The sequence below is a fragment of the Bombus bifarius genome, unplaced genomic scaffold, assembly GCF_011952205.1.
Source record: "Bombus bifarius isolate JDL3187 unplaced genomic scaffold, Bbif_JDL3187 scf7180000008206, whole genome shotgun sequence".
In the NCBI taxonomy this organism is placed as follows: Eukaryota; Metazoa; Arthropoda; class Insecta; order Hymenoptera; family Apidae; genus Bombus; species Bombus bifarius.
Window position 1 is genome coordinate 408,680 of NW_022884510.1, and position 24,461 is coordinate 433,140.

Here is a 24,461-nt window from a genome sequence, read left to right on the forward strand (position 1 = left end):
AGTACAAATCGTTACATTCGGTTAATAAGAATTATTATATTTATAGCAGAAAAGGTTGAAATTAAATAATTATTATTAACAAATTCGAGAAACTTCTCTTTTATTGGATTAGTATAATTCTATCATAACTTTCGCGTAGCGTATCGCGTGACGGAACACCGGTTAGAACATATCTAAACCACCCCCGAAGAAGATTCACCCTTATATACCGATTGATATAACGCGTTCGTGTCACTTCGTCAAACATTTGTTAGAAGATTTAATGCCTTGGATGTTAGCACACGTGTGTCTCTTTTCTCAGGGAATCACGGCAAGTTACGATAAATTGTGTTGTACGCGAGCAAAATAAACTGGAATATATGCATTTCGAAGATTTGGTACATGCGCCTTGACGATTAAAGCAGGCTATGCCTGTTGCTTCTACGCATGCCTCGTGATCCCACCTTTCGATATTTTATCCAAAGGACACTTTTTCTCGTTGTTTAGGAATAGTGGAATATTTATTTCCATTTGCTGGAGGAACTTCGATATTTCCCGGACGAATATTCTTTCTCCTCTTGAGCGACGAGTTCTTCGTCCAGGAGGAGCTCGAAATTCCCCAATGCTTCCGGTGGTGGACATTTGTTCCATCTTACGCTGTGTACAATCGTGTTTTGATTGAAATAGGAAAAATCGAGTTTTTAAAAATAAATGAAGATTACAAGAGAAACATGATAACTCATATTTTCCATCTTCCATAGAAGACCAATTTTTAAATTCGATATATTGTCAACCAAATCCACGTTACTATCGTTTTATTTGATTTTGCAATTAAATATATATTTGTAATATCGTAGAATAGATTTGAATTAGAGATCGGTTGAAAATAGAAAAAACCGTGTACGTCGTCCTTCTGTGGTTCGTTTACATTTAAGAGCGCCTATGTGACTAAAGTCACCTAGTTCTTACAGAGATATGAGAAAAACAAGAAACAACGTTAGAGCAGAAGGACGGTTTCGTGTTTCAAGGGCGGACGACCGAGAGGTCAGAGTATGCGAGTCGAAAAGCGAGTGTGTTGCGAGAGTCAGAGCTAATTGAGTCGTTGAAGAGAGTAAAGTCGTTAGAGGTTTCGAGTTGTCGAAGAGTAGAGTCGTTAGAGGTTTCGAGTTGTCGAAGAGTAGAGTTGTTAGAGAGAGAGTGTGTGTGTGTTAGATTCGTTGTGACGAGAGTGATCAAATAACTGTAAAGTTATTTGATATAGATACGAGTATTGCATTTATCAAATTTGTTTCCAATTTTTACAACTACTTTTTTCTTTATCCCGTAAAGGAATTTTCTTCAAATGTGACACTTACTCTGGGACACCCTCAGGTGGTACGACGATTGAAATTATGTTGTCGATTAATTTGTATTTTAAGATTCGATCGTTTACTGTGGTGGATGTCAACGACGGAGATGCGTTCACCTGTAGGAAATGTAGGAAAGATTGGTTACCAGAAGAAGAAATAAGGTAAATGATACTAAATACAGTTAAATAGTGAAAGGATTATTAAGAAATTGAAGAACCTCGATAAGCCACGGTTTAAGATCATTATCGATGATGATGTCATAGCCGTAGCACTCGAAGCAGTGTCGATCGTTTGCCATAACTGGAGCGACAGCTTTCAAAGAATGCACGATGCACCAAGTGATGTTTGCGAATAGCTTTTCCGTGACCGCTTTCCCACGCGTGCTTTCCAAGTATAATCTCAAATTGTGCACGCTTAATTTACCACCATGCTTGCTATTATATTCTTCCTGGAATATTCGCATGTTTTCAGAACTCTATGTTGTTCTCGTTTAGTTTTTCTTATATTTCGTTCTCGAATTTTTATACATTTACGCAAAATTTAAATTGTGTAAAAGTGTTTATAAAACAATGAATTTGCATTAAAATCCGCAGTCTATTTATATTTATATATATGTTTCTTTTCCTTGTAAAAACAGAAAAAATTCACTTACACCATGCTTTTGCACAGACACGTTCGTGAGATGAACATACATATTATCTAATTCTTGAATACTAGTGTCGTACTTGACTGTACAAAATCGGCAAAATCCTAGTTTGAAGAGATACGCTTTTAATGGTCGAAAAGACGTAATAAGAACGTATAGCCTCAGATCAAACTTTTTTCCTCCTATTAGAAGCGGATTGTCAATGTACCTATGTATTTATTTTGAAAATAGGAAAATATTTTTCATTTCAACATTCTTCATTTAAGTTATGTTTTAATATTACTAATTTAGCGTCTATATATTTATAATAAAACTGTAGATTTTTTTCAAAAAGCCCCTCAATTTTAACATAAATTAGATGAATTGTAGAGGATCATCTTGTACCTGGATATTACATACGATTCTTTCGTTAAATTTGGATTGAATGGGTTTTTTGCTTCTCGAGACCATTTCTTCAGTTTACTTAATTTATTGATTAGAAATATTCCAGCGCCTTGTGATTTGCCGCACGGTTTCATAATCCACGTGCTTTGTGGTGATTTTCGGTACTCCTCAACGAACATATTGTAGTCTAAAATAAATTTATCTTACTAAGTATTTCAACTATAATAATAACTTATTATATACAATGGCACCGATATTAATATTCGGAAGCCATATATATTTACAATACATTATGCAATATTACAACAATATTTTACCTGCCGGTAAAACAAACGTGATAGGTATGAAATCGAGATAAAGGTATTTTCCCGGGCCATCTCCTCTTTCCGCTAAAGGATTTCCCTCGCGTTCCAATTCTTTCCGGTAGCGTTTTATATTTTTCACCAACAAGTCTTTTCGAGTTAATTCGTAATGATTCGGGAAATGATTAATTATTCTACAAGTTGAGATACTACTTAATAAGTACTTACTTATAAGAAAATTGTACGAATATATTGTGTGTATCATACAGATTTTTTTTTAGATCTGATTAGCGTTATAATAATAAGATACGACTATGACGATTATATTGTTTAAAGTTTGGAACAAGTATGAAAACGTACTTAAAAGTTGTAAATTATTTGCTGCAAACTTATACTTGATAAAAAATTAGAATAAAACATGAACAATAGTTTTAAAGGTAGAATTAGTGTTCAACTTCGTTTGAAATTTCATCAATTAAATCACGATAGTGTCGTATCCTATTATATTATTAATGAAAATGGAAAGTTTTGTATGATACACATAATTCAGGATGTTCGTAAAAGTCTTATACGAGTGTTAGATACTTTCGTGCGTCACTAAATATAAAATGAACGATGAATATTTAAAAATTGTATTATGTTTTAACAAAATGGATATTTAACTGTTTGTCGTCCATCCTATATCCTGTTTCTACACTGAATATATTCCTGCACGATTGCGTGACTGCCCTAAAATAATTTTAAAAGCTTGCGTTACTTTTTCTTAATGCATTCCTTTTGTAGAATTTTCAAATAATACAAATCAGTATAAAAACATTTGGATAATACAATTTTATCTCTTACTTCTTTTCCTTCGGCAAAATAAAAAGTAATTATTACCAATAAAAATTCCAGTCATCCTCCGGACCAACTTGAACCCATCCCCTCTTCTCGAAATTATGTACTATTACAGATTTATCCACGTCCGTGCAAAACGTCACTTTCGTTTTGTCCGTTCCACTTGCCGATACTCTGTAAATGTTTAGAACTTTTCTAGAAGAAGAAAAAGATAGCTAATCATTTGCTTTATTCCGTATTGTTTAACCCTTCAGGGATAGCACGCGATTCTTTTCGTAGGACCGAATATATAAGATAAACAACCGAAGGTATAAACACCATCGAAAATACGATATACGATACGCTTTACAAACGGAGAACTACAACAGAGATAAGCAACAGAGATAAACGCATAGTCCAAGGATACAATAGGCTGGGGCCCGAAAATAGCCGAACAGTCCGTGCACATTGTACAGACACCATCCTTGATGGGTTAAGTCTTTTTCTTAATGTTGTATCACATTCGTTTTCGTTCTTGTTTACCTGCCGTGATTGTTAGATACGCTTAAATTTGTGACACGTTTATTTTCAGCTATTGTACCGGACGCCATGGTTTTCGATGAGAAAAGTTAGATCGATTCACCGTGGATACGCGAATTTTGAATGCATCCAGTCCCCGCGCATCAGGAATGTGATAAACAAGCGATAAAAATGAATCCGGAATAAAATTTGAGTCAGATACGCTTTATGCTTACGGTCAGATACGGTTACTCTTTCACATTTAATTTACGGTACGGTATTACTACTTGTACTCTATTTTCTTCTTAACATAATTCTTCGTAACATAATTCCATAATTCCTCCACGCTTATTTAAAATTCAAATATTTTAGAGCATGCGTTGCTAATATTATTTGATCATAGCTCGCATTAATATTAATTATATTATTTACATATAATCGCAAGCATCGACAGCAATGGCACACTGAGATATTTTTGATTCCGAACAGTAAAAGATATAAACGGCACACAAATATATGAGAAATATTTTTCCAAGAAGAATACAAATTGACTCTGTTTAGTAATGCTATATTTAACATAATTTGAATTTGAACAATGAACGAATAAAGAAAAGACAATTTTTGAAACGTTCACGAATGATTCTCATAACTTCGGAAATGATTAATCGATTACTACATACCTGTATATTTCTTTGAAAAACAATAAAAATACCTGTAAAATATTACGTCTTAAATATTCGACAACTTACAAAATAGGAAACAATTAAATTATAAAAAGACAATGAAGAAATATTACGCTGTTGTATAGATTATTGTTGTTAGCCAATTTATAAAAATCATCGAATTAAAATGTAAAGGTTACCGCCATTTATAAATATCATTGAAAAACTTACTCAAAGCTTCTTTAACTTTCTTTTTGAATATCTAATTTCAGAATCTTAAAGTAGATACCTTAAAGTATTTGAATGATTTTTTCCAAAATCCCTTAAACAAGTAAACGCGTGAAAAATCACATCGAACCTTGGAGACATTGTATCATATTGGGATTAACAAGGTCTCTATATATGTAAACTTCTAATTAAATCGATCAATGGGTCGATTATCGTTTTACCTTCTCGCCATGTCTACTTGCGTTACAATATACTCTCAATCTTAAATCGATCATAATTTTCAAAAGTTTGACCGTTTTTATTACAGAATAATCCCTGCGAGAAGAAACGATTAATTTGGTTATACTGTGACAAATCAACACGTTCGATCAAGCTCGAGTGGTTTGACTTCGCGTTAAAAGACAACCGGCAGATTTCAAGTGTGTTTACGTCGCTCTTATTTTCTTTTTCCTATCTGCCTCGATTGTACGTTTCATGTATCAGAAACCCGCTAGCGTCACAGTAAGAAAGACGTATTTGATCGTTTAGCTTTTCTATTCGACAAAGAAGTTATTTCACATTTGCAATACTTCCAAATTGTGTTGTTGTCAAATAAATTCATTCTTTTGAAATTTTCGACTGTCCTTTTAATCCGTGTGATCATATTTTATAGTGGTTTATTTCTTATTCGCCGCGTCGAAAAAACAGGTAACTTGAAAAGGGTATGTATATTAAAACAAATTATTATACTGTATGAAGATATTTAAGATTTAAGAAGACATAGTATAAATATAAAGGGTTTTATAAATTATTTCATTTTGGATTTTTGTTGTTATCATTGACAAGATTCATTTTCTGGGACTTGTAACATCCTCTTACACGTGTTAGATACGTAGATGCGTAGATGCGTAGATACGAGCATCGTTTTATTTTGTTGAAACGATACGAATTAAGCGTTAAAAGCGAGTCACAAAGAGACGGTTATTACTTGCGAACCGGAAATTAAACGCTGCTTGAGAGCACCAAAAGCGTCGTGGCTATACGAGTGAATCATATTTGCGCATAGGTATTCGTGTCATGAATTTACCATTCGAAATGCGTCTTTCATTAACTCTATATTTATTAATGTGGACCAAACGCATTTTAGAAAGTATTAATTAAATCGAAACGAGTTTTCTTTTGTGCTCTGTTTGCTATAATATTGGACATATTTCATAAAGAACATACACATTGTTCTTATTATATGTATATTATACTATATGTATATTTGTTATTATTTTGTTAAAAAATATTTTTATTGTAAATATTAAATAGTGAACATTGTATGATTTAATTAGGAGTAGACAGTCAAAATGAACGTCAATTTGAATTACAATAATTATGAAAGAAGAGTGGCCAGAGGAAGAGGGATAGCTCGAAGCAATTTACCTGCGAATAGGTGCCTTTGCCATAGACCATACACTATCGTGTTATGTAATGTTTGTGGTTACTGGACAAGGGGCAGAGTACGTTACTTTTGTCCAATTCATCCACAGGTATGTTGTCTTTGATATATCATACTTTTAAACAAAGTACAAAGCAAACGAAATCATTTGCACCTACTCTTTCTATCTAAATTTTCATTTTACCCTTTGTAATTATTAGTTAATTTCTCCTAATTATTTAATCCTTTCTTACAGGTAGTTTTTTTGTTTGACATTCCACAATGTCCCCAATGTAAATCTTATGGTTTTATGTTGAGCGAATATTGAATCATCTGAAAACAGAATGTATACCTTGCATAATAGTATATGAATTACATAATAATACGTAATACATTATACTATACATATACATGCATATACATAATGATTTATTTTGTTATTGATATGTAAGTATACATTCTACATTTATTTCCACAATTATTTCTAGTACAATCATGAAATATGTGTAATATTCTGTTATATAAACAATCATCTCAATACTAATTTATGTTTTCAATTTGTTATTGAAATTTAGATGTATATCTGTATTTATTTTGAGTATTTATTTCAATCATTTCTAATGCAATCACCAAATATTTATATTAAGATATTGTAATAGATGTAAGAATAAAAAAGGGAAAATGCAGATTAATTTGGTTAACATTAGACTTCATTTATTGTTGTACCAGACTAGCAAATTTACGTTTTTGATATTTTACGTTATGAACCAACTGGGAAAACCAGGTGTTTTGTTCTTTTTTGCAAAGTTCTTAAAGTTCTGTTCTACTTCGAGTATGGCTTTGTCAGTTTTATCTTCTGCTTCTTTGGGAATTATATCCGGAAATGTAAATGTTTCGGTATTAGGCTGAAATCGTACAAAATGTTAATAACGAAGATATATTTCTGTTAAAAATTGAGTTTTTATTTTAATACTTACTAGAGTAACATAAGCTATTTTCACGTCATCCTCTTTAACAACAAATTTAATACCTGTAGGTGAATAAGTTCTTCCAAGAGCAATCCTAGTACGCACATGGACAGGATGTATGTTATAAATTTTTTCTAAATAATTCTTCACATCCAATCTTGTCATCTCCATAGAACAGTGAAACTCTACTACATTTTTTGGTTGGTTATGTTCTGGTTTTACAAGCTTCAACCAAAAGTTTGGAAGAAATATTCTAAGTTGTGGATTACCTTGCTGGTACAAGGGGTACCTGTTAAAGTAGATAAAACCATGTCAATAAAATATAAAATAGTTAAACGATTCATCTTAACATACAAATTTCAAAATGCCTTTTTAAATTTCCGTTTCATTCCTTTATAACAATAATATATACTTACCAACGAGTAGACATTTTATCTCGTTAAAAAGATCAAAAATTTATTTATAACAGTAACAATTTTGTTTATAATATTAAACTTCTGTATCTTAAATATGTATATATCACAAATAAACAATGTTCTGTAATCAATACATAAGAGGTTATGTTATATAGGTTATGTCATAGCAGAGAGGGAATGAAAGTGCTCACACTCGTAGTTCTAGTTGCTTCACAGCACAGACGCTGCACCATAGGGCTAAATGCCGAAGGTGACCCACACTAGATATACAAGAATCTACAAAATTAAGTATCTGCCCTGTTTGGTTGCACGTTAATATACACAAGAATTTGTCGTATTCCACGCTGCAACCTATTTAATTGTACGGTTCTACGGAAAGGTTCATATCTACTTTTCTGTCCCAGATAGACAGGTATGAATTTTTTAATAATTGTCATTATAATTATGCATTTATTTTTATCTGTATTATTGAATTTTATTAATTTTTACATTTTTAACATATTATAGTAACCATAAATGTTACTGTCTTTATATTATAAACGTGTTCTATCAATGTTAATAGACATTGTAGTCTGTAGAAAAAAGTAAAATGATATATAGTTTTTGACGCCAATTTTAAAAAATTTACAATTAGAAACATTGGTTTCGATAATACAATTCTTCAAGAATATAAAAAGTGCCAATCGGCTGTTGTGTGACTTCCGAAAATTGTAGAAATTAAGGTCTGCGAAAATTACTTTTCAGTTGTTAAATAGCTTTACAGAATGATAAAAACTACATTTTCACAAAGTTTCAATTTTTCATTCTCAAAATATGTTTGGCAAAATATAGGCGCCTCTTGCATTTTAGATCTAAAACAAGTTTAATGTTTATATTAATTTATTTCATTTTATACTATTATAGGTATATTTATAACAAAATAATATATTGATTTCTTGATCAAAGCAATGAATCCGCTCGTCTGATTGAAATCGATTTCGATAGAAATCTTCTTCGTTTAAATTTTTCATCCGTTCGCGCTCTAATATCTAATCGAGAGTTGTAGTTGATTCGATAATCGATTTGTACGAAACATTCAGCTTTTGAACCGATTCAGTGCTATAAAAAGGACGTTCAAGTGTATTTCGGCAATGACTTCTTTCTTCGGCTAAATTAACAAGAATATGGTTCACGATATTGTTTCGCAAACACAAAACGGTGTTTTAAAAACGAAACGCGTCTAAGAAGATTGCTATTATTTTGAGAAAGTAAAGGGTTAGACCGAAGATTTTCAAGACTTTTGTTGATGAAATTTTGAATCGAAGATGAGCTGCGATTTGCTACCAGAATGGCTGAATCTTTTCTTGGACGACGTAGAAACTACTTTATGTTTACCGATATTGATCATCATGGTTCTTTGTACCGTTCAATTTATAATTAATCACGCTATGGATATTGGACTCACCTTTTATCAAAATGTAATGCAGAAGTCGGATGAAGACTCAGGGGAAGCTGGAAAAGAAAAGGGCGAAGATTTAATGAGCAAGATCAGAGGTTTTACTTTCGTATTTTTCTTAGACCTGGAAATATTTTTTTTTGGAGTGACATTACACAGGGTGCTTAGTAATCACGCTATTTGGTAATTAGTTAATATCATGTATACTAAACGAATGTATATTCAAACTCAATTTTACTCAAAAACGAAACATTGTACGGAGAAATTTTATTCTGTATTTACGATTTATTTCTTTACGTAAATTTACTACCTTACCGATTGTATCATGGCTACTGAGATACACCGTGTAAATTATTTGAATATTATTTTCTATAAAATAATAATGGTGTAATATTACTATATACATATATATATATATATATATATATGTATATATATAGTAACATTTCTATAATTGTGTATGTATATTAAATATTAATATAAAATAATTACTTCTCTTGTAGGGTTTTTATGCGACATTTCTTGCGGCTTTAATAATTCTGATTCGAAACCGGATGATTACCCAGCAGCATCGTTGTTTAGGTCAAACTCACAAGAAGAGGAATGGGATTATTGCGAGGAAGACGACGAAGATAAGTGACAAATATGCATCGCAGGAAAAATTACGCTCTTAATCGATAAGTGCTACAGTAAAACTTTTATAAGCATGCATCCCAAAAACGTTGATTTCGAAGTGGTACTATATTAAACTCAATAAACGGTATATGAAAACTAATACGATGAAATTAATAATAAAGAGGAAACGAGAATGGATCAGAATTACAGAAAGTAATTTTTATTACTTGTTCCTAACTTTACTTTGGATTACTTGTTTTTAATTTAGAGATTCTATAATTTTATAAAAAATAAAACTTCTCAGTTACATGTAAACGAAGAAACGCGGTATTTTTTTTATACTGTGTAGAAATGCTTACTGTTTTCTTTATTAACATTTTATTACGTCGAATTATCGATAGCCTGTCAGTTCAAGGGTTCAAAACTACAAAAAACCAAGTCCAAGTTGTGATTGTTCGATACTTTTACTTTGTCTCTCTTTAATGAAAATTTAGTGAATGTCAAGAAAGAAACACGCGTACAAACAGCGTATTTGAACACTCGTTGAGCCTCGATCCAGCTTGTCGATCTAGGGATATATCTCTCAGCATAGCGATTCGCACGGAAAAAATTTATCTGCAAGACTGGGTTTGGTTCAGTACGATACCGATGATGTACCTTTGAAACATTTCATTCTCTTTTTCTCATTTTCCATGATAAATTTCACCGTTCAACCACTCACTTATATGATAGTTTTATTCGTACACTTGCTTATTCGACTTTGTATTAAAATTAAGCGCTGTTCGAAGTTCGATTAAAATGAGTCTCTTAAAAGTTATACTAGGACAGACTGTCTCGTAACTGAGCACGTCTTTTTTTCTATATTTTATATTCATTTGTCTTTTTGTAACAATATTAATTGAACCGCCTGTCAGGCATATTTTTAAGGCTGTGTCTTTCTTTCGTTTTTCGCATTACCTCTTTCTCCTACGTCTTCTAAAGGATAAATAAAATATTGTAACAAATATAAAATTATCAAATGTCTGTCGAAATTATATATATTATTCAATTAATTATACAACTATTTATTGATGAATAATTAGTTAACTTTTGTTAAATTTCAGTTTTTTCGTACGAATAATTTATTTTCGATTGTCTTACACGTGGTTATTTAGGAAAGAAAAGAAATGTTCTTTGGGAGAAAGAGACGATGCAGCGGCGTATGTACATTTCGATAATTCACACAACTTGTACGAAGAAAATCCGCCCGTCTCGAGTAACCTAGCAACGATAATGATAAGAAGAAGAATATCAGCAGCGATAAGAATATTAAATAGTATTATAGTAACAGTAGTTATAATGTAAATGGTAGAAATCTAGTGTCTTTCGTGATGGCGAATAACCCTAAAAAAACCTCAGAATTCGCGGATTTTCGTTTCAGACACCTTCGTTGTTCGAAGATCGTGTCTTGGAGCCTGTAAATCCGTACGCGAGCATTTCACTCATGTTTCTAAGATTTTTCTCTAAAAAATGTTCTCACTTTATGCTCTTCGGACTCTTTTTCTTTTCTCACAAAATACGATGAAACGGTATAATTATAATCATTTACGAATGTCCTGTCTCTCCAATCAGTTTTATTTCTCTAGATCACACAGGAGAAACATACATATTCCTAGATACATAATTCTTTCCTAATTTTAAATTGCCCCTTCCCTGCCTCATTGATCAACATTGCCCATGCATCTACATAATATCCAAAATAATTCCACTTTCATTTAATTTCCACCAGAAACCTAATTACCTTTTTCCCGGCACAATCGAAACACAGAACACTTCATCCAACTTAGATTTTTTTTTCACAAAATCACCCATGATTGCAGCGTCACATGAAAACGTTCTCCAGCCCGGAAATATTCTTCCTGGTGGGCGTGGAGGTGGCACAGTTCACGCCCTCGTCTTCGAAGGTGACCATCTTCTCGCGACTCCTGGTCGCGGTTCCGGAACATTCTAATAACCTGGGCTGATTCAACGACGCTGAATTCGATGCGGAACCTATCGGCGGTGTTAGAGCCGAGGAGGGCCGTAAGACTGATGAAGGAGGCGGTGGTGGTACAGCCATGTCCGTGACCGCCGCTGCTGCCAGGTTGAACTCGCTCACGCTTCTAGGCACGAAGTACTCAAAATGTAGAGAACTCTCCTGCTGACGATGTTGATGATGCTGGTGATGATATTGCGTTGGAGACAAACAACTGCGTCTCAGAGACTGGGCGCGTTGAAATTGTTGAGTCGACGAGTTTCTGGATTCAGACGGCGTTTTCTTTCGTGGTAGAGAATGATGACCAGGCGATGGTTTTATGGCAGTGTTGGACGTGTGGGCCAGGAGTTTCCCATCCCCGGGACTCCTGGCCTGATGCTGTCAGGAGGTTGGCACCATGGACATGGCGATCGCTTCTTCTTCTTGTTCGGACAATCGCGAGTCACTGGTGCCTCCTCCGTCATCCAGGTCGGCCTTGAGCCCAGGACCGGCACCTGATGAAGAATTGAAGGATTTTATAACTTTTTGGTTGCGATGGATAGAGAGTTTTCGGTCTTTGGTTTGATTGAAATGGATTTTGATTTCATTTTGGCGTTTTTAAACGAAGGGGTTATGCAGAGTGGTCAAGATGCCTGATCGAAATCCCCGACGCGAGTGGATCAGAACCGCTCTACGTGCAAACGATCGAGAGCTCGACTCATTTGTTCGTGATGCCTTTGACACTTTGAGCCTGGGTTCGGTTGGAAACGAAGCTTTCGCTGTTGGGGTGGAAAACTGGAGTTTCGATAAATGGAGGGCGAAGAGAAGGTAACTGCTTATATTATTAGACGATTTTTTTAATAATATTTTTGAAAATATCGAAGATCGTTGTAAGCTGTAAATATCTTAGAATTTCCCTTAGGATAATATAGTGGCATTTTTGAGAAGATTCAAGATCACAGTAAGCTATAAATTTCTGTGTAACTCTTTTACAGTGATAAGCAGAAGTTGAAATATTTAAAATTCTTATGAGTCTTTCTCCAAGTCTACCACACCAGGAAACGTGATGGGATCAGACCTGACGATAACATTACTACTGCCATATAAATAATGTTTTTCGTAAACAGTATTATCTATATTCATACAATACTGCCACGCATAATATTACGATTAAGCCACTGTATAACACTATGTTTAATGATTGACTATAAATTCGCAGTTCTGTATATAGAAATAGTATGTTTCGTCGCCAGGCTCAAAGCGTTCAGGAAATTTAAAGCGTGGCCGGGTAAAATAGTTTCTCGCCCGGAACGATCTAGCGGTTCCCCGTCGAATGCCTGCATCAGGGATACCTGTACCACCGATAGGTCCGACCACCACCCCCGACGACATGCCGCAGGTTCTACCGAAGACCCTGACCACGCGTACCACCTCCTCCTGGACGAGGTTGAAGCACATGGCGATCAGGCCCATCCCGGCGAGTATGTAGAGCGAGCAGGCGCACAGACTGAGTTCCTCCAGGGTGGCGGACGCGGCATTTCGTCCAACGGGCATTAGGTCGCCGAAACCGATCGTTCCGAGGCTGGTGAAGCAGAAGTAGCCACCTTCCAAGAGACTCCAACCCTCCAGACGATTGAACATCACTGCGCCACCGCATATGTAGATCAGCATGATTACTAGACAGAGACTGATCGGTATCCTCACGGGATTCGTTTCCACTACGTAACCTGGCGACGAATTCGTCGACAGGGACAGCGAGCACGGGTGAAAATGGCGTTTACTGTTTCCTGATGTTACGTCCTGGAAAAGATTAAAATGTTTTTTACCATATCTTATATGTTTTTATATTTTTTTAGGACATTATATATGTGTGTTTCAAAAATGACGCAACTTCAACCAATTCCTCAGGAAAAGCTAGGAATTATATGGAATAGATTATACCAATTGGGATCAAATACTAGTTGTAACTTTTTAATACCTAGTTCTTGAAATCTTTTTTTGATGGTTTTGTTATTTGTGTTAGAAGAATGCTTGTGATTAAAATTTATTAGTGTGTCTGAAGATTTGAAAAGGTATAACGAAGACACATGGGATGTCTCATAGTTTTTCTCTATTTGGTATAGAACTGGAGTCCCTCTATTCGTATTACTTTACATTCAGTTAAACTTAATTTGTTTGCTTTTTGTAATCAATTCCGTCGATCATACGTATATGTAACTTTTCTAATTTATTCTTATATTTTTGCTTGTTCCAGAAAAATGGCTGATCATTCTACAAACAACATCTAGTGTCCTCACCGCAAGTGCAGGTAGGCCATATTTCCCCAATATACCGCTACTTTCTACTGTGAAATCATGTTTTTCGAATGAAATATGTTATACCTGAAGCGCTGCGGTGGAGCTGGTGGTAGCATGAAGCAGTCCCTCGCTTCCACAGTCCAACAAGATGGCACTGCTGGTGCCTCTGGTTCCTAGATCGTCGCAGGAGCTTTCTCTGCTAGCTGAATAGTAATTTCCAGATTTCGAGTCGACATGGTTATCATATCTGTAGGTTTTGCTCATCATGCCACCTACAGGAGGTGGCGGTGGTGGCGGTTGTTGCTTCCTGGTGCAATTTCGAGGCCTGCACAATCTGCCGTACAAACGACGGAAGCTCCTTGAGAGAACATCGCCCACCGTGCTTAAATAGACCAGCATTAAGGGAATTCCAGCCAGAGCGTACACTATTGTGATTAAACGACCCCAGACTGTGCGAGGCGCCACGCTACCGTATCCTGAAACGCCAATGATAACGATTGTGTTACAATCGACTGTTATTGAGGGAACAACCGAGGATTGATTGAATATGAGAGCGTTTATTAGAATGTAATGGGTGTGTTCTCAGTCAATTCAAATTGTCACATAAATTGAAGCTTCCAACTAGGTGTTATGTTACCTTTGTAGCTCAATTTTTGTACAATTTATTGGTACGCTTGTTCTCTGTTTTATTTTTGTCAATTTTTTATCAGATTATAGATCATATTTCATGAGTATTAACCTGTTAACCTGGAGAAACAAGTTAACATTAATATTTTTAAGTTATAAACTTTTAATTTATAATAAGTGGTACGTTACATGAAATATTGTATAATGATACTAATATATTCTATATTTTGTAAATATTGGTAATCCTTACCAATAGTAGTGATCAGCGTCAGGGAATACAATAAACTGCCACTAAAGGTCCATTTTCTATGTGATCTTCTGTCCATGGAATGGTCCCTGGATCGAGAGGATGATCCTATCGGTTCGTACTGCGAGGAAGTTCTCCTGAGACCTCGTGCCAAGTTCTCCTGAAATTCGAACACTTCCCTGGCTGCTAATCGTGTCCAGTTTTCCTTGTACAACACGTTCAAGTCCTCTGTGATACTCCAGAGCCTTTCAACGGTGCGCGCTCTTAGTTCCATGGCCGCAGTGTCATCCTCGATACTGGGCACAACGTACGATCCTCCTCCGTTCTTGGAACCGGGAATGAGCAGGTCGTTCCCTGAATCCTGCCATGGAAACAAATAGATTTTATACATATATGTATAATCCATACATATGGCCTTTCTGAAAGAAGAAAGTACAGAATCACTTAAGGATCACTAGGTTACAAATTAATTTTGGTTTGTTTTATGATGATTTATACACAAGATTTTTAGCAATTCTCTTCTTTTCCATTCTTTTCATTACGTATAACGCTCCTTAACATAAAAACTTTATTTAATACGAGTAAATTTATACAATTATGATACCAGACTTCTATAGAGCTTTTGGACAAGATAACGTTACCAAAGAAGCGATGACCTACCGACTTGAGGCCACCTTCCAGCGCCATGAACGCGAACGCGCCCAACAGCGTGTAACCCAGCACGAGCACGCAGACACCCAGACTGGCCAATAATCCCGGTGTCTTGGTAGATGTTGCCGTACTGCAGCTACAACAACAGCACAGCAACTCCGCTCCCCGGACAGAAGCGTTGATCCTCAACGCGTCCGCGTTTGCGTTCGCGTTCCTCCCTGGACAGCATCTCGGCGCCCTCTGATAGTAGTCGCCTGTGCTCTGCATTATGTTTTAGCCACCGTCTGCACGCTGCTACCGGCAGCCTCCTCGTCGCCGCAGCTGCAGCTGCAGGTGCAGCGACCGACGCCGCAGCTGCAGCCGCAACCGGTCGCCTCCTATCGTTCCACTATCCTCCCTCGAGCCTCGTCCATTTGGTGCGCTGGCAAGCCTGTCGCAGAGATTACCCGTGATCCCATTAGATCTTGTCGCTTGCAACTATATCGCCCTAAGGCTCTGTGCAGACGAGGAATGCGACGTCTCGCGCCATTCCGATTTCATAGCGCTGACGCTACACAATTCGACAAGTTTCAATTTTTGATACAATCTGAGCGTACAATCGAAAAGCTTCTGACTAGACTGCACACATATGTAAGTATAAAAATTTATATTTTTATTAATATAATTAAAATATTGGAACGTAAGTGGGAGATTGTTTTGTATACTAACTCTCAATTAATATCTTGGATTTTCAACCCTCGATAGGTCGTTAGTACAAAACTAAATTTTTCAACGCTCGAGTAATATAAAATTATTCAACGTTCGTTATTATTTGTGATCTAACGATATTATTGTTATAACTTGCATACATTATTCAGTTTGTTTTCTAAAATGCTTGTTACGTATATTTTAGAAAAGGAATTTTTGTTATCGAAATCGTACAGGCAGAAAATTATAGAATCGGTTTTGACAAAACTGGTTTACGTGCTGACATTTTTTGTCGAGTGAAACTTTGCAAATTATTTGAATTTCGAGAGTACTTTCCATTTCTCTGGAAAAGATAATATTCATATTACATAATCTACTATATAATATATATATACTATATAATATATGCAGATAATACGTAATTTTTGTAAAATTTCCACAATATCGTATGTCTCGTCTGCACCAAGTTTAATTGCTTCTTATTGGTACCTCAGGGAACGCGTGAGAGAGTGTACTTCTGGTATAGGTGTCGATGATGAGTGGTGACTATGGTCACGTGGCACTGGAGATGCGATCGGGTGACGAGTGTGAGCTCAGGAGGATGTGATTAGGTGTATGAGCGACGACGCCGCGGTGGTTAATTAAGGGGAATGTAGAGCTTGATTGGATCTTGGTGGATTTAGGTGGCGAGTATGTTTAGTGTGTTTGAGATATAACGGATGTGTTTGAATTTTGAGCGGCATATGAACATTAATTTGCATTTCAGGAATGTATTTTGAGAGTGTGACTTGATCTACGTTATGGAAGTTGGAAGAGTGATGTATGATTACGTCTAAAGTTTCAAGATGTTTTCTTGGAGGCAAGTATGTTTTCCATGATCTAATGTATCACCAAAGAGAATATATTTACATAGAAATATATTTAGATCTATCGTAAATTAGAGACTGGTTGTTTTAGTGGTATGCATTCGTACACGTAGGTTATACAACATTTCTGTTTGCTTACATTCTGTATTTGTTTGCTTACGTTCTTGGTTTAGTTGTTTACATTCTCCACTTGTTTATTTTTTCATTTAAGATTTTAAATCTTTACATTTATTTTTTTGTACATATTTTTTGTTCTGGTACCACGTTAAGGATTCAGATTCTTGCAACATAAGAAGTCAGATTCTTGTAACAAGAGGTGGGAGATTTTTATGAAATCCTAGAAATTCCTCCATCGCGTATTTCGTTCGAGGAATCTTCGTTCGCCGAAACGACGTCGTTAGCTCTGAATAATAGATAACAAACTAAAATCCACGAATTCTTCATGTAACGAGAACTTTTCTTCCTTTCTTCATTCGTAGAACCTCTATTAGAGATGATTGAAGTTCCACTTATTTCAATTGCGATGAAGAATAGAATTTATTTTGCGTAGTCAAATTAATATCCTTTACTCGTATAACATTTTCGATCAAAGAGTAATTTTTTGAAATGACAGTATTCTAAGCTGTTTTGTTTTTTCAATTCTGTGAATTCTGTGGAACACACGATGATTCCAAACTTTGTGTACACTAAATACATGCATATCTTTGGATTATGTTTGTATCATTACTTTATTGAAATATCATATTATGTTATTTTATATATAGTGTAATAACATGAATAATATGTACGTTATATTATATATAATATAATAATCCAATAAAATAGTGACACGAAGATAATCCAGAAGATATATGGGTTAGAAATGATTCGAAAACGATCATGATCCGACGAAGTTATACGCCACATAAAAATCAGACTATTTCCTTCTATAAACAATAACAGTGTTGATAAAACAGTGTTTGGAAAAAGCTTGACAAAAGGGTGCCTGCAAGCGATATTTGGCCCGGTAAGAGAATCGGTTCGCGACCAGCTAGTTCCGTAATCGTATTTTTCAATTTCCTGCCGGGCTGCGACCTATTACGAGAAGTTAATAATCGGACTGCTCGATTTCCCGAAATAAATGTCCCCTTTTCGCGCTTTCTGTCGGCCCTCCGCGAGGAGAGTCCGTTTACTGATAAAGCGATCGTTCCGTTGCGTGTATACAAGCAGAAATAGCTACGATCGAGCTTCCAACTAATGCATACTCATATGTATCACTTTTCATCTGTTTATACGGGTACTTACTTTCAAATAACTGATGTATATAGTTTATAATACCGGTCGTACTTGTTCGAACCATGGGACGTTCTAATTTTAACAGTAATGGGGTGGGTAGACGTACGAAGGGTTGATCCCTTTAGGGCGAAAAATAAATTTTTCGTTTGTTTCTGATGTTTCAGAGTAACAAAGTTGAGGGATGAAGTACATTTAGAATTAAATTAAATTAAAAGTTTTAGGTGTGCGTGTGTGTGTGTGTGTGGGTTTGTTTATTGTTATTGGAAATAATTTATTGTATTTATTCTGGCTGGCTATTGAGTGATAAAAACTTGTAATTGGAGAATTTTTTTGTTTTTAGGATGTGAATGATGCGAAAATATATTTTATATTTTTGTTCTTTTCAATGTGATTTCGTGAATATGGTTTTATTAAGAAAGATGGTACTTATTGGAGGTGGAAATGTAGCAGCAAATATAGATTAATAGTACCAAGCAAATATAGAAATTGAACACTTTTATATAGAATAAGAAATATTCCATATCTACTAAAAGCAAAAGAAAATTATTTTCATTCGTGTTAAAATTAAACGTTACTTATACATCAAAATATTGAGCGCGAAATGTTAAGTGTTACACACTATGTAGGTGGACATGTATATTTAGTATTATTTTTACATTTTCAAATAATTGCGAGCGATATTGTATGTGGTACAACTCCGTGTTGATATCACGGTGTGGACTACATGGTAAACTGTTCCGTTTTCTCTCTCTCTGTTCAACTGGTCGTCTCGTTGTCCCTCGACGAGCATTTGAATACCATCTATGTACTACATGTGTATCGCGCTTACGTATCTCTGTTTCGACTGGAGGACATACACGTGTTCCCAAGTAAATGAGTTTCTTTCTTCCCTTTTTTTTACTCTTTAGATTCATGTACTGGTTGGCCAGTAATATTTATTCTTTTTTTGTCAAAAATTAACTAATGAAAATTATAATAATGGTATTTTTCTTCGATGTATAGTGCGGCAATTGAAGGTTCTGATCAAATTGAATAGAAAATTGGAATTTCACTAAATTTTATGTACGTAGTTAAGTTTTGCAAGCGAACAAGAACGAAGTACACGAAACGCGTTGTCGAATTAACAATTTGAGATTGTACAAAGGAGACTGGAATTTGGTAGGATCAACCGGCTTGTAGTTAGCGTCTCTTTAAATAATCAGGCTTCCGACAAATAGAGTTTCCGGTGATCAACGTTCAGCAAGTTTAGAAGCAATCAGGCTTCTATCAATCAGTCTTTAGTTATCATCTCCTGAAGCAATCAGGCCTCCAGCGATCAGCTGCTGAATAATTACATATACTTTGACTAGGTTGTGACAATATTTGCTTGTAAAATATATCCTTCGTATTTGTGTAATTTCTATTTTATCGTATTTTCTTATAGTTTTTAACGATGTGTGAATAATTCTTCGTGAACTTTCTCTAAACTGATTTTGATTTTTTAATCCTTTCAACCACTTACATAGTAACTGAACTATCTTCTGATTAAACGTAGTTATAGAGCTTAGTTCTCTTCAAACAGATTATATTTTTGGATCGAATAGGTCGTTCTTCCTTTTAACCATGTTAGATTAAAGTACATTTTTTTAATCATTAAATAATATTGAAATAAGGAAATCAACAAAATTGTGCTTATCATATTTTTTCTCTGTAATCTTCAATTGTATTGAAAATGTATGGTCGCACTAGCATAAGAAAAAAAATGATATATTAAACTGTTTCGCTGAAGTATCACAAAACTTATGAAAATATTGAACAGTATAGCTTTGTTGTCAAACACATATGTGGTTACTTATTTTACAATGAATATTTCGTTTAAAACCCATATTCGTAATGGGGAAAGGATAAAAAAAGTTTTATTCTGTGAATTACTGAAAACATGTAGCGTTTTGTTATTTGTATCTTTAAATAAATGAGATAAAAGTTGTATTTAAGTGATCACCTATTAACTAACGTGGAAGGATGTAAATAAAAGGGGATTGCTACGGGGTGAATGGGGTCCCCCTTGTGTAAATAAGTGTTATCCGTTGTTTACGTGCGTATAAAGTACCAATGGAGGGTGTAAAAAGGGTTATTTTATATAATTTTCATTTATCAGTGATTTTCACAAAGGATGAAAGAGCTACTGTTTTCAAATAAAAATATTACAAATATTGAATGATCGTGAGGCGAAAATTTACCTAAAATGTCGACACATTAATTTATCGCGTTTCTTTCCTTTTTTTTTTAATTTTAATATTCAAGAAGAGATAAGCCAAAATACTATATGAAATAATGGAAATTTATAGCGATTGATGGACAGTTATTGTTAAAATTAAAAAGAGATGTTTAAAATAGTATCGTAAATTTACATTAGAAAAGGAACGTTTCGATGGACATTCATTACTTTAACTGATTAATACTCAGGATTATTGAACGAAAGCTTCTTTCTCATTTAAATTCCAATATTGAAAATAAAAAAGAAAATCCTCTTTCTCTTTTAATTGATAAAAACTGATGTCAATTGATTAACTTCCAAGATCAAAGAAAAAGGAGAAAAATAAAAAAAAGAATCATTTCAGTGGATTATTGAAAAAGAATCTATTACTATTAATTGACTAGGGATTGAAAAATAATTATTTTTTAGTATGTTAAAGAATTCTTTAGCTTTATTCATGAAAAAATCAACCAAAAGGCTAACCCATCAATTTGTTATGTAAGTTCCAATATTCATAACTGATTAAAAACTAATGTTAAATGTAACTCGTTATATTTCCTGTTTTCTTATGTAGATTTCGGTATTCACATTGGAAGAAACCATTATTTCAATTCAATCTGATGAGCATCTAATATTAAAAAAGAAGATAATTTATGCTGTAATTTTTCACCACCGTCCTCCCCTAATTATTTCAATTAATTAAAATAACGTATTTCACTATTCATTGTTTAATTAATACCTGAATATATTAATAATAACTTTGACTTGATAATAAGTTATGTCTATGGTTATTTAAAAATAATTTTGCGATAGCTTTATGATAACGTGAGAAAAGGGGAATGTAAATTTTGATTGATTGAAAAAATAAGAGTTCGCTGTGAAAAAAACGAGTGACATTTCGGGTGTAAATGACCCAAGTTGTCTACAAAATATTAAAAATCAGTCAATCTTCTGTAAAAGATAGAGAATGTGACTTTATGCATATAAATATTTATGTTTCAGATTGATTAACATTCTTTATTAAGAAAAAGAGAGAAAAAAAGAAAAAAAGAAAGGAAGAAAAGAAGTTGAGATGAGAAACGACGAGGTGAATATTTGGCGAGAAAAGTACAGGTAGAAATTGCGGCCGCGAAACAGGGGTATGATTCAGAGCCGTGAACCGTTGTAGACCAGTGTCGTGCGGCGGTGTATGTGGAGCGTACAAGGGTAAGATAGAAGGATTCGCAGCCGCCCCAGTTGAAGCATTGTACCGTGGTTACCAGAGATAAGGCATGAAATTAAATTCGACGGAATGTGGGTCGTCGTGGCATCCCTCCTTTCGCGACTGTGCTACGGCCAACGACGATGTCGACGCCGACGTCGCGAGCGCACACCGACGTCCTCCGCGTTGTCGTTGTCGTTGTCGTTGTCGTCGTTGTTGTCGTCGTCGTCGTCGTCGCCGTCGTCGTCGACCATGTTACCGAGATCGTGCCACTGCACTGTACAGAGTGTTTCAGAAATATTGATCGATTGATTGTAAATTAGTAATAGAAAAAAGTAATAAACGGAAGATACATATTTTTTGTATTTTTCCATAATATTATATTGTATTAAAGTTAAACGAAATACGATACAATACAATAAAAATTATAATTAATCTGTTAACTGGTGAAGATGCGATTGATTCGTCATTCGGATAATAATTCTTTTATTTAGAGGTATTGTTTCATGTAAAAAGTGTTTAAAATTCATATTTACGTTTCTGTTTAAAGGGCAACTCATTTAAAGGATCAAGTGGTCGTATTGGCAATAGTTGTATTTTACTTCATTTATTTTCATTTGCATTGTATTTTAGTTGTAGTATATTGTATTTCGTTCAATTTTAGTTTATATTGTGTTATAATTGATTTCGCTTGAATTGTATTGTATCGTATTTCATTTATTCTGAATTAGATTATATTTCGTGTTTCGAGTTCTGGCTGAATAATATAATAATGTTGCTTGATTGAGTTGTAACTCTGAAACACCTTGTATATCACGTGGAACGAGAATTTACGATTCAACGAACACGTTGAATCCAGACGAATTCAGCTAAACTCAATAAAAAGGAGACGTGGAAAGATCGGTCGGCCGAATGTGGAGGCGTCTGCCTGTTCCTCCTCCAAGAAAATTTGATTGATGAAGGAATTGATCTTCCCTTTTTGTTTCATGATTGATAAGATGTTTTAACCGATGGGACTCATGCACCAGAAATTTTAGCGTAAAAGTGCTTCGAGGTGGATTTTGATGGATAGAAGATTACATCATAACGTTATCAGGAAATTAATAAAAAACGTCAAGATATTATTTCTCAGAAAAATTTGAAAATCTCTTCTGAGGAAAAGAGAATTTTCAAAAGATAAATTATATATTACAGCAAGAAATTGATTTTCAAAGAAACAAGAAAATTGTTAACTGACGAACAAAAGATTTTGAGCAGTTGCCTTGGTGCAGTATCCTTAAGAAATTAATAAACGTTCTTAAAAAATTATTTTTTTTTACGGAAGATAGAAGATTGACTGCGGGGAAGATATAAAACATTACATTAAAATATTGCTTAGAAAAATAATTAAGTAAGAAACTAATAAATTGGTAATGGGTAAAAGGATTTTGCGAGATTTGCCAAAAGTGTAGTTTAAAATTTAAATTCTTATCTTTTTGAGATATATATATATATAGATTATACCGTACTTGTAGTATTCATTAACTATTCATATTATATCTGTAATTTGATTGTGCAAGGATAAGAATTAATAGAATCGGTTACCTATTTCCAAGAATTTCTTCCACCTCCTTTATTAACACTTTATGCAAATTTCAAACGTGAGATAGTAAACAACATTGAAGTAAATAGCTGTACCATAGCTACATAAGAGTCGATATTTCGTTCTACGCTCGATTTCCTTTATCGCAGATGGCGTAACCATTTCCTGTAACATTCTCGAGCTATTCGAGATGCAAGATGCAACTATGCGATCGGTCCGAGCATCTGTTGTCAGGTGGTAAACGCGAAGGAATCGCAATCCTCTGGGGATAGGCCAGTTTAATTGGAATTGATGCTGCAAGCCCAGCGCTACAATCGACACAGCTCTAACGCGCGTAACTAATTAACACGCCGGAGATAATCCAAGTGAATCGCGTCTAAGCAATAGCTCCCCCGTGATGTAGTCGATCGTACCACAATAGAGGTTATGAGAGCATCAGAAATCGAACGTACCAAGTAAGGAACTTTATATTGGTTTATACTACTGTACAATTCTCTTATATTACTATATTAATACATTCCTATGTTCTATATTATAAATATAGTAACCCCTCGCACTCGTATATTAATTGGGTCTGAAGTAATAGTTACTTGATATTGACTAGTCAATACACATACATATGTATATACATATTTACTTATATATGTTATATACGTATACACATATCTTAACACTTCGTTATAATTTATACACATATATTAACATAGTGAACGGCGGTTTAGATTAATTGCATTATTGATTATTATTTCATTGATTATCAACAAGAGACAACGCTTGGCGATACTTTGAGAATGTAACGTATCTTAAAAAACATAAAGTGAGTCGAGCACGGGAATATGAATTTGATTGTTAGAACAAATGGTTTTTGCGTCTTTAGTGCAAGCGATGTAAATCGGGAAGATGTATCTAAATCGAGGGATGGCTGTAACTGTGACTGTAGTCGCGTAACTTCGAACATATAACTATACAGTATACACAAATACTTGCAGTAATAATAAGTGTACGAAGTAGAGTAATTTAAGTAGAATAAATTCTATTAATTGTATTAAATCTTTTTAGAGGAGATTAGTCATTGTAT

General features: G+C 34.5%; 6 protein-coding genes across 13 annotated transcripts in view; 2 read left to right on the forward strand and 4 right to left on the reverse strand.

Moving 5' to 3' along the window:
* Positions 1–83: 83 nt before the first annotated feature.
* On the reverse strand, positions 84–5,042 carry LOC117210501 (probable tubulin polyglutamylase TTLL1). Of its 2 annotated transcripts, none has more exons than XM_033453596.1 (9): positions 4,947–5,042; positions 3,540–3,671; positions 3,324–3,389; positions 2,676–2,854; positions 2,359–2,545; positions 1,981–2,182; positions 1,546–1,776; positions 1,335–1,444; positions 84–636 (listed from the first exon to the last, which is right to left on the reverse strand). In XM_033453596.1, exons 1-9 carry the CDS (start codon positions 5,024–5,026, stop codon positions 501–503), a joined length of 1,323 nt encoding a protein of 440 aa, XP_033309487.1. In that variant the 5' UTR covers positions 5,027–5,042; the 3' UTR covers positions 84–500. The 2 variants fall into 2 exon arrangements, with proteins under 2 accessions (XP_033309487.1, XP_033309486.1); XM_033453595.1 differs by having other exon boundaries at positions 3,540–3,692.
* On the forward strand, positions 1,406–6,674 carry LOC117210507 (uncharacterized protein CG13380). 2 transcript variants are annotated; one of them, XM_033453613.1, is made up of 3 exons: positions 1,406–1,489; positions 6,202–6,399; positions 6,544–6,674. In XM_033453613.1, exons 2-3 carry the CDS (start codon positions 6,217–6,219, stop codon positions 6,613–6,615), a joined length of 255 nt encoding a protein of 84 aa, XP_033309504.1. In that variant the 5' UTR covers positions 1,406–1,489; positions 6,202–6,216; the 3' UTR covers positions 6,616–6,674. The 2 variants fall into 2 exon arrangements, with proteins under 2 accessions (XP_033309504.1, XP_033309502.1); XM_033453611.1 differs by lacking the exon at positions 1,406–1,489 and adding an exon at positions 5,105–5,586.
* LOC117210505 (probable 39S ribosomal protein L23, mitochondrial) lies at positions 6,490–8,046 on the reverse strand. Of its 2 annotated transcripts, XM_033453609.1 has the most exons (4): positions 7,672–8,046; positions 7,265–7,544; positions 7,014–7,192; positions 6,490–6,620 (listed from the first exon to the last, which is right to left on the reverse strand). In XM_033453609.1, the coding sequence occupies exons 1-3, from the start codon at positions 7,683–7,685 to the stop codon at positions 7,043–7,045; spliced, it is 444 nt and encodes a 147-aa protein (XP_033309500.1). In that variant the 5' UTR covers positions 7,686–8,046; the 3' UTR covers positions 6,490–6,620; positions 7,014–7,042. The 2 variants fall into 2 exon arrangements, with proteins under 2 accessions (XP_033309500.1, XP_033309499.1); XM_033453608.1 differs by lacking the exon at positions 6,490–6,620 and having other exon boundaries at positions 6,696–7,192.
* Positions 8,047–8,265: 219 nt separating this feature from the next.
* On the forward strand, positions 8,266–9,881 carry LOC117210506. The gene is made up of 2 exons (XM_033453610.1): positions 8,266–9,204; positions 9,610–9,881. Exons 1-2 carry the CDS (start codon positions 8,976–8,978, stop codon positions 9,744–9,746), a joined length of 366 nt encoding a protein of 121 aa, XP_033309501.1. The 5' UTR covers positions 8,266–8,975; the 3' UTR covers positions 9,747–9,881.
* Positions 9,882–10,166: 285 nt separating this feature from the next.
* On the reverse strand, positions 10,167–12,116 carry LOC117210578 (the record flags this gene model as incomplete). The annotated part of the gene is made up of 1 exon (XM_033453725.1): positions 10,167–12,116. A coding segment is annotated over one exon (534 nt), but the record flags the coding sequence as incomplete, so codon positions are not given.
* The window catches only part of LOC117210499 (potassium channel subfamily K member 18-like), a 32,461-nt gene continuing 20,089 nt past the window's right edge, over positions 12,090–24,461 (reverse strand). The window contains exons 2-6 of one of the 5 annotated variants that reach the window (XM_033453591.1): positions 15,546–15,966; positions 14,889–15,246; positions 14,096–14,487; positions 13,067–13,514; positions 12,090–12,229 (exon numbers count right to left, since the gene is read on the reverse strand). In XM_033453591.1, the coding sequence (XP_033309482.1) occupies positions 12,117–12,229; positions 13,067–13,514; positions 14,096–14,487; positions 14,889–15,246; positions 15,546–15,803 (1,569 nt within the window). In that variant the 5' untranslated portion in view covers positions 15,804–15,966 and the 3' untranslated portion in view covers positions 12,090–12,116. Of the gene's footprint in view, positions 12,230–12,795; positions 13,515–14,095; positions 14,488–14,888; positions 15,247–15,545; positions 15,967–21,802; positions 22,079–24,461 lie in introns of those variants that run through there. The other 4 variants (XM_033453590.1, XM_033453589.1, XM_033453588.1 and 1 more) reach the window with 4 other exon arrangements.

Bases quoted from the DNA above. Each gene is read 5' to 3' on its own strand.
- LOC117210507 (XM_033453613.1), top strand. From the start codon at position 6,217: ATGAACGTCAATTTGAATTACAATAATTATGAAAGAAGAGTGGCCAGA. The intron at 6,400-6,543 runs GTATGTTGTCTT...CCTTTCTTACAG, and splicing joins TTTGTCCAATTCATCCACAG to GTAGTTTTTTTGTTTGACAT.
- LOC117210506 (XM_033453610.1), top strand. From the start codon at position 8,976: ATGAGCTGCGATTTGCTACCAGAATGGCTGAATCTTTTCTTGGACGAC. The intron at 9,205-9,609 runs GTTTTACTTTCG...CTTCTCTTGTAG, and splicing joins TTTAATGAGCAAGATCAGAG to GGTTTTTATGCGACATTTCT.
- LOC117210501 (XM_033453595.1), bottom strand. From the start codon at position 5,026: ATGTCTCCAAGGTTCGATGTGATTTTTCACGCGTTTACTTGTTTAAGG. The intron at 2,546-2,675 runs GTAAAATATTGT...AATTTATTTTAG, and splicing joins CACGTTTGTTTTACCGGCAG to ACTACAATATGTTCGTTGAG. The intron at 1,445-1,545 runs GTTCTTCAATTT...CATTTCCTACAG, and splicing joins TTAAACCGTGGCTTATCGAG to GTGAACGCATCTCCGTCGTT.
- LOC117210505 (XM_033453609.1), bottom strand. The intron at 7,193-7,264 runs GTAAGTATTAAA...GTACGATTTCAG, and splicing joins AAATAGCTTATGTTACTCTA to CCTAATACCGAAACATTTAC.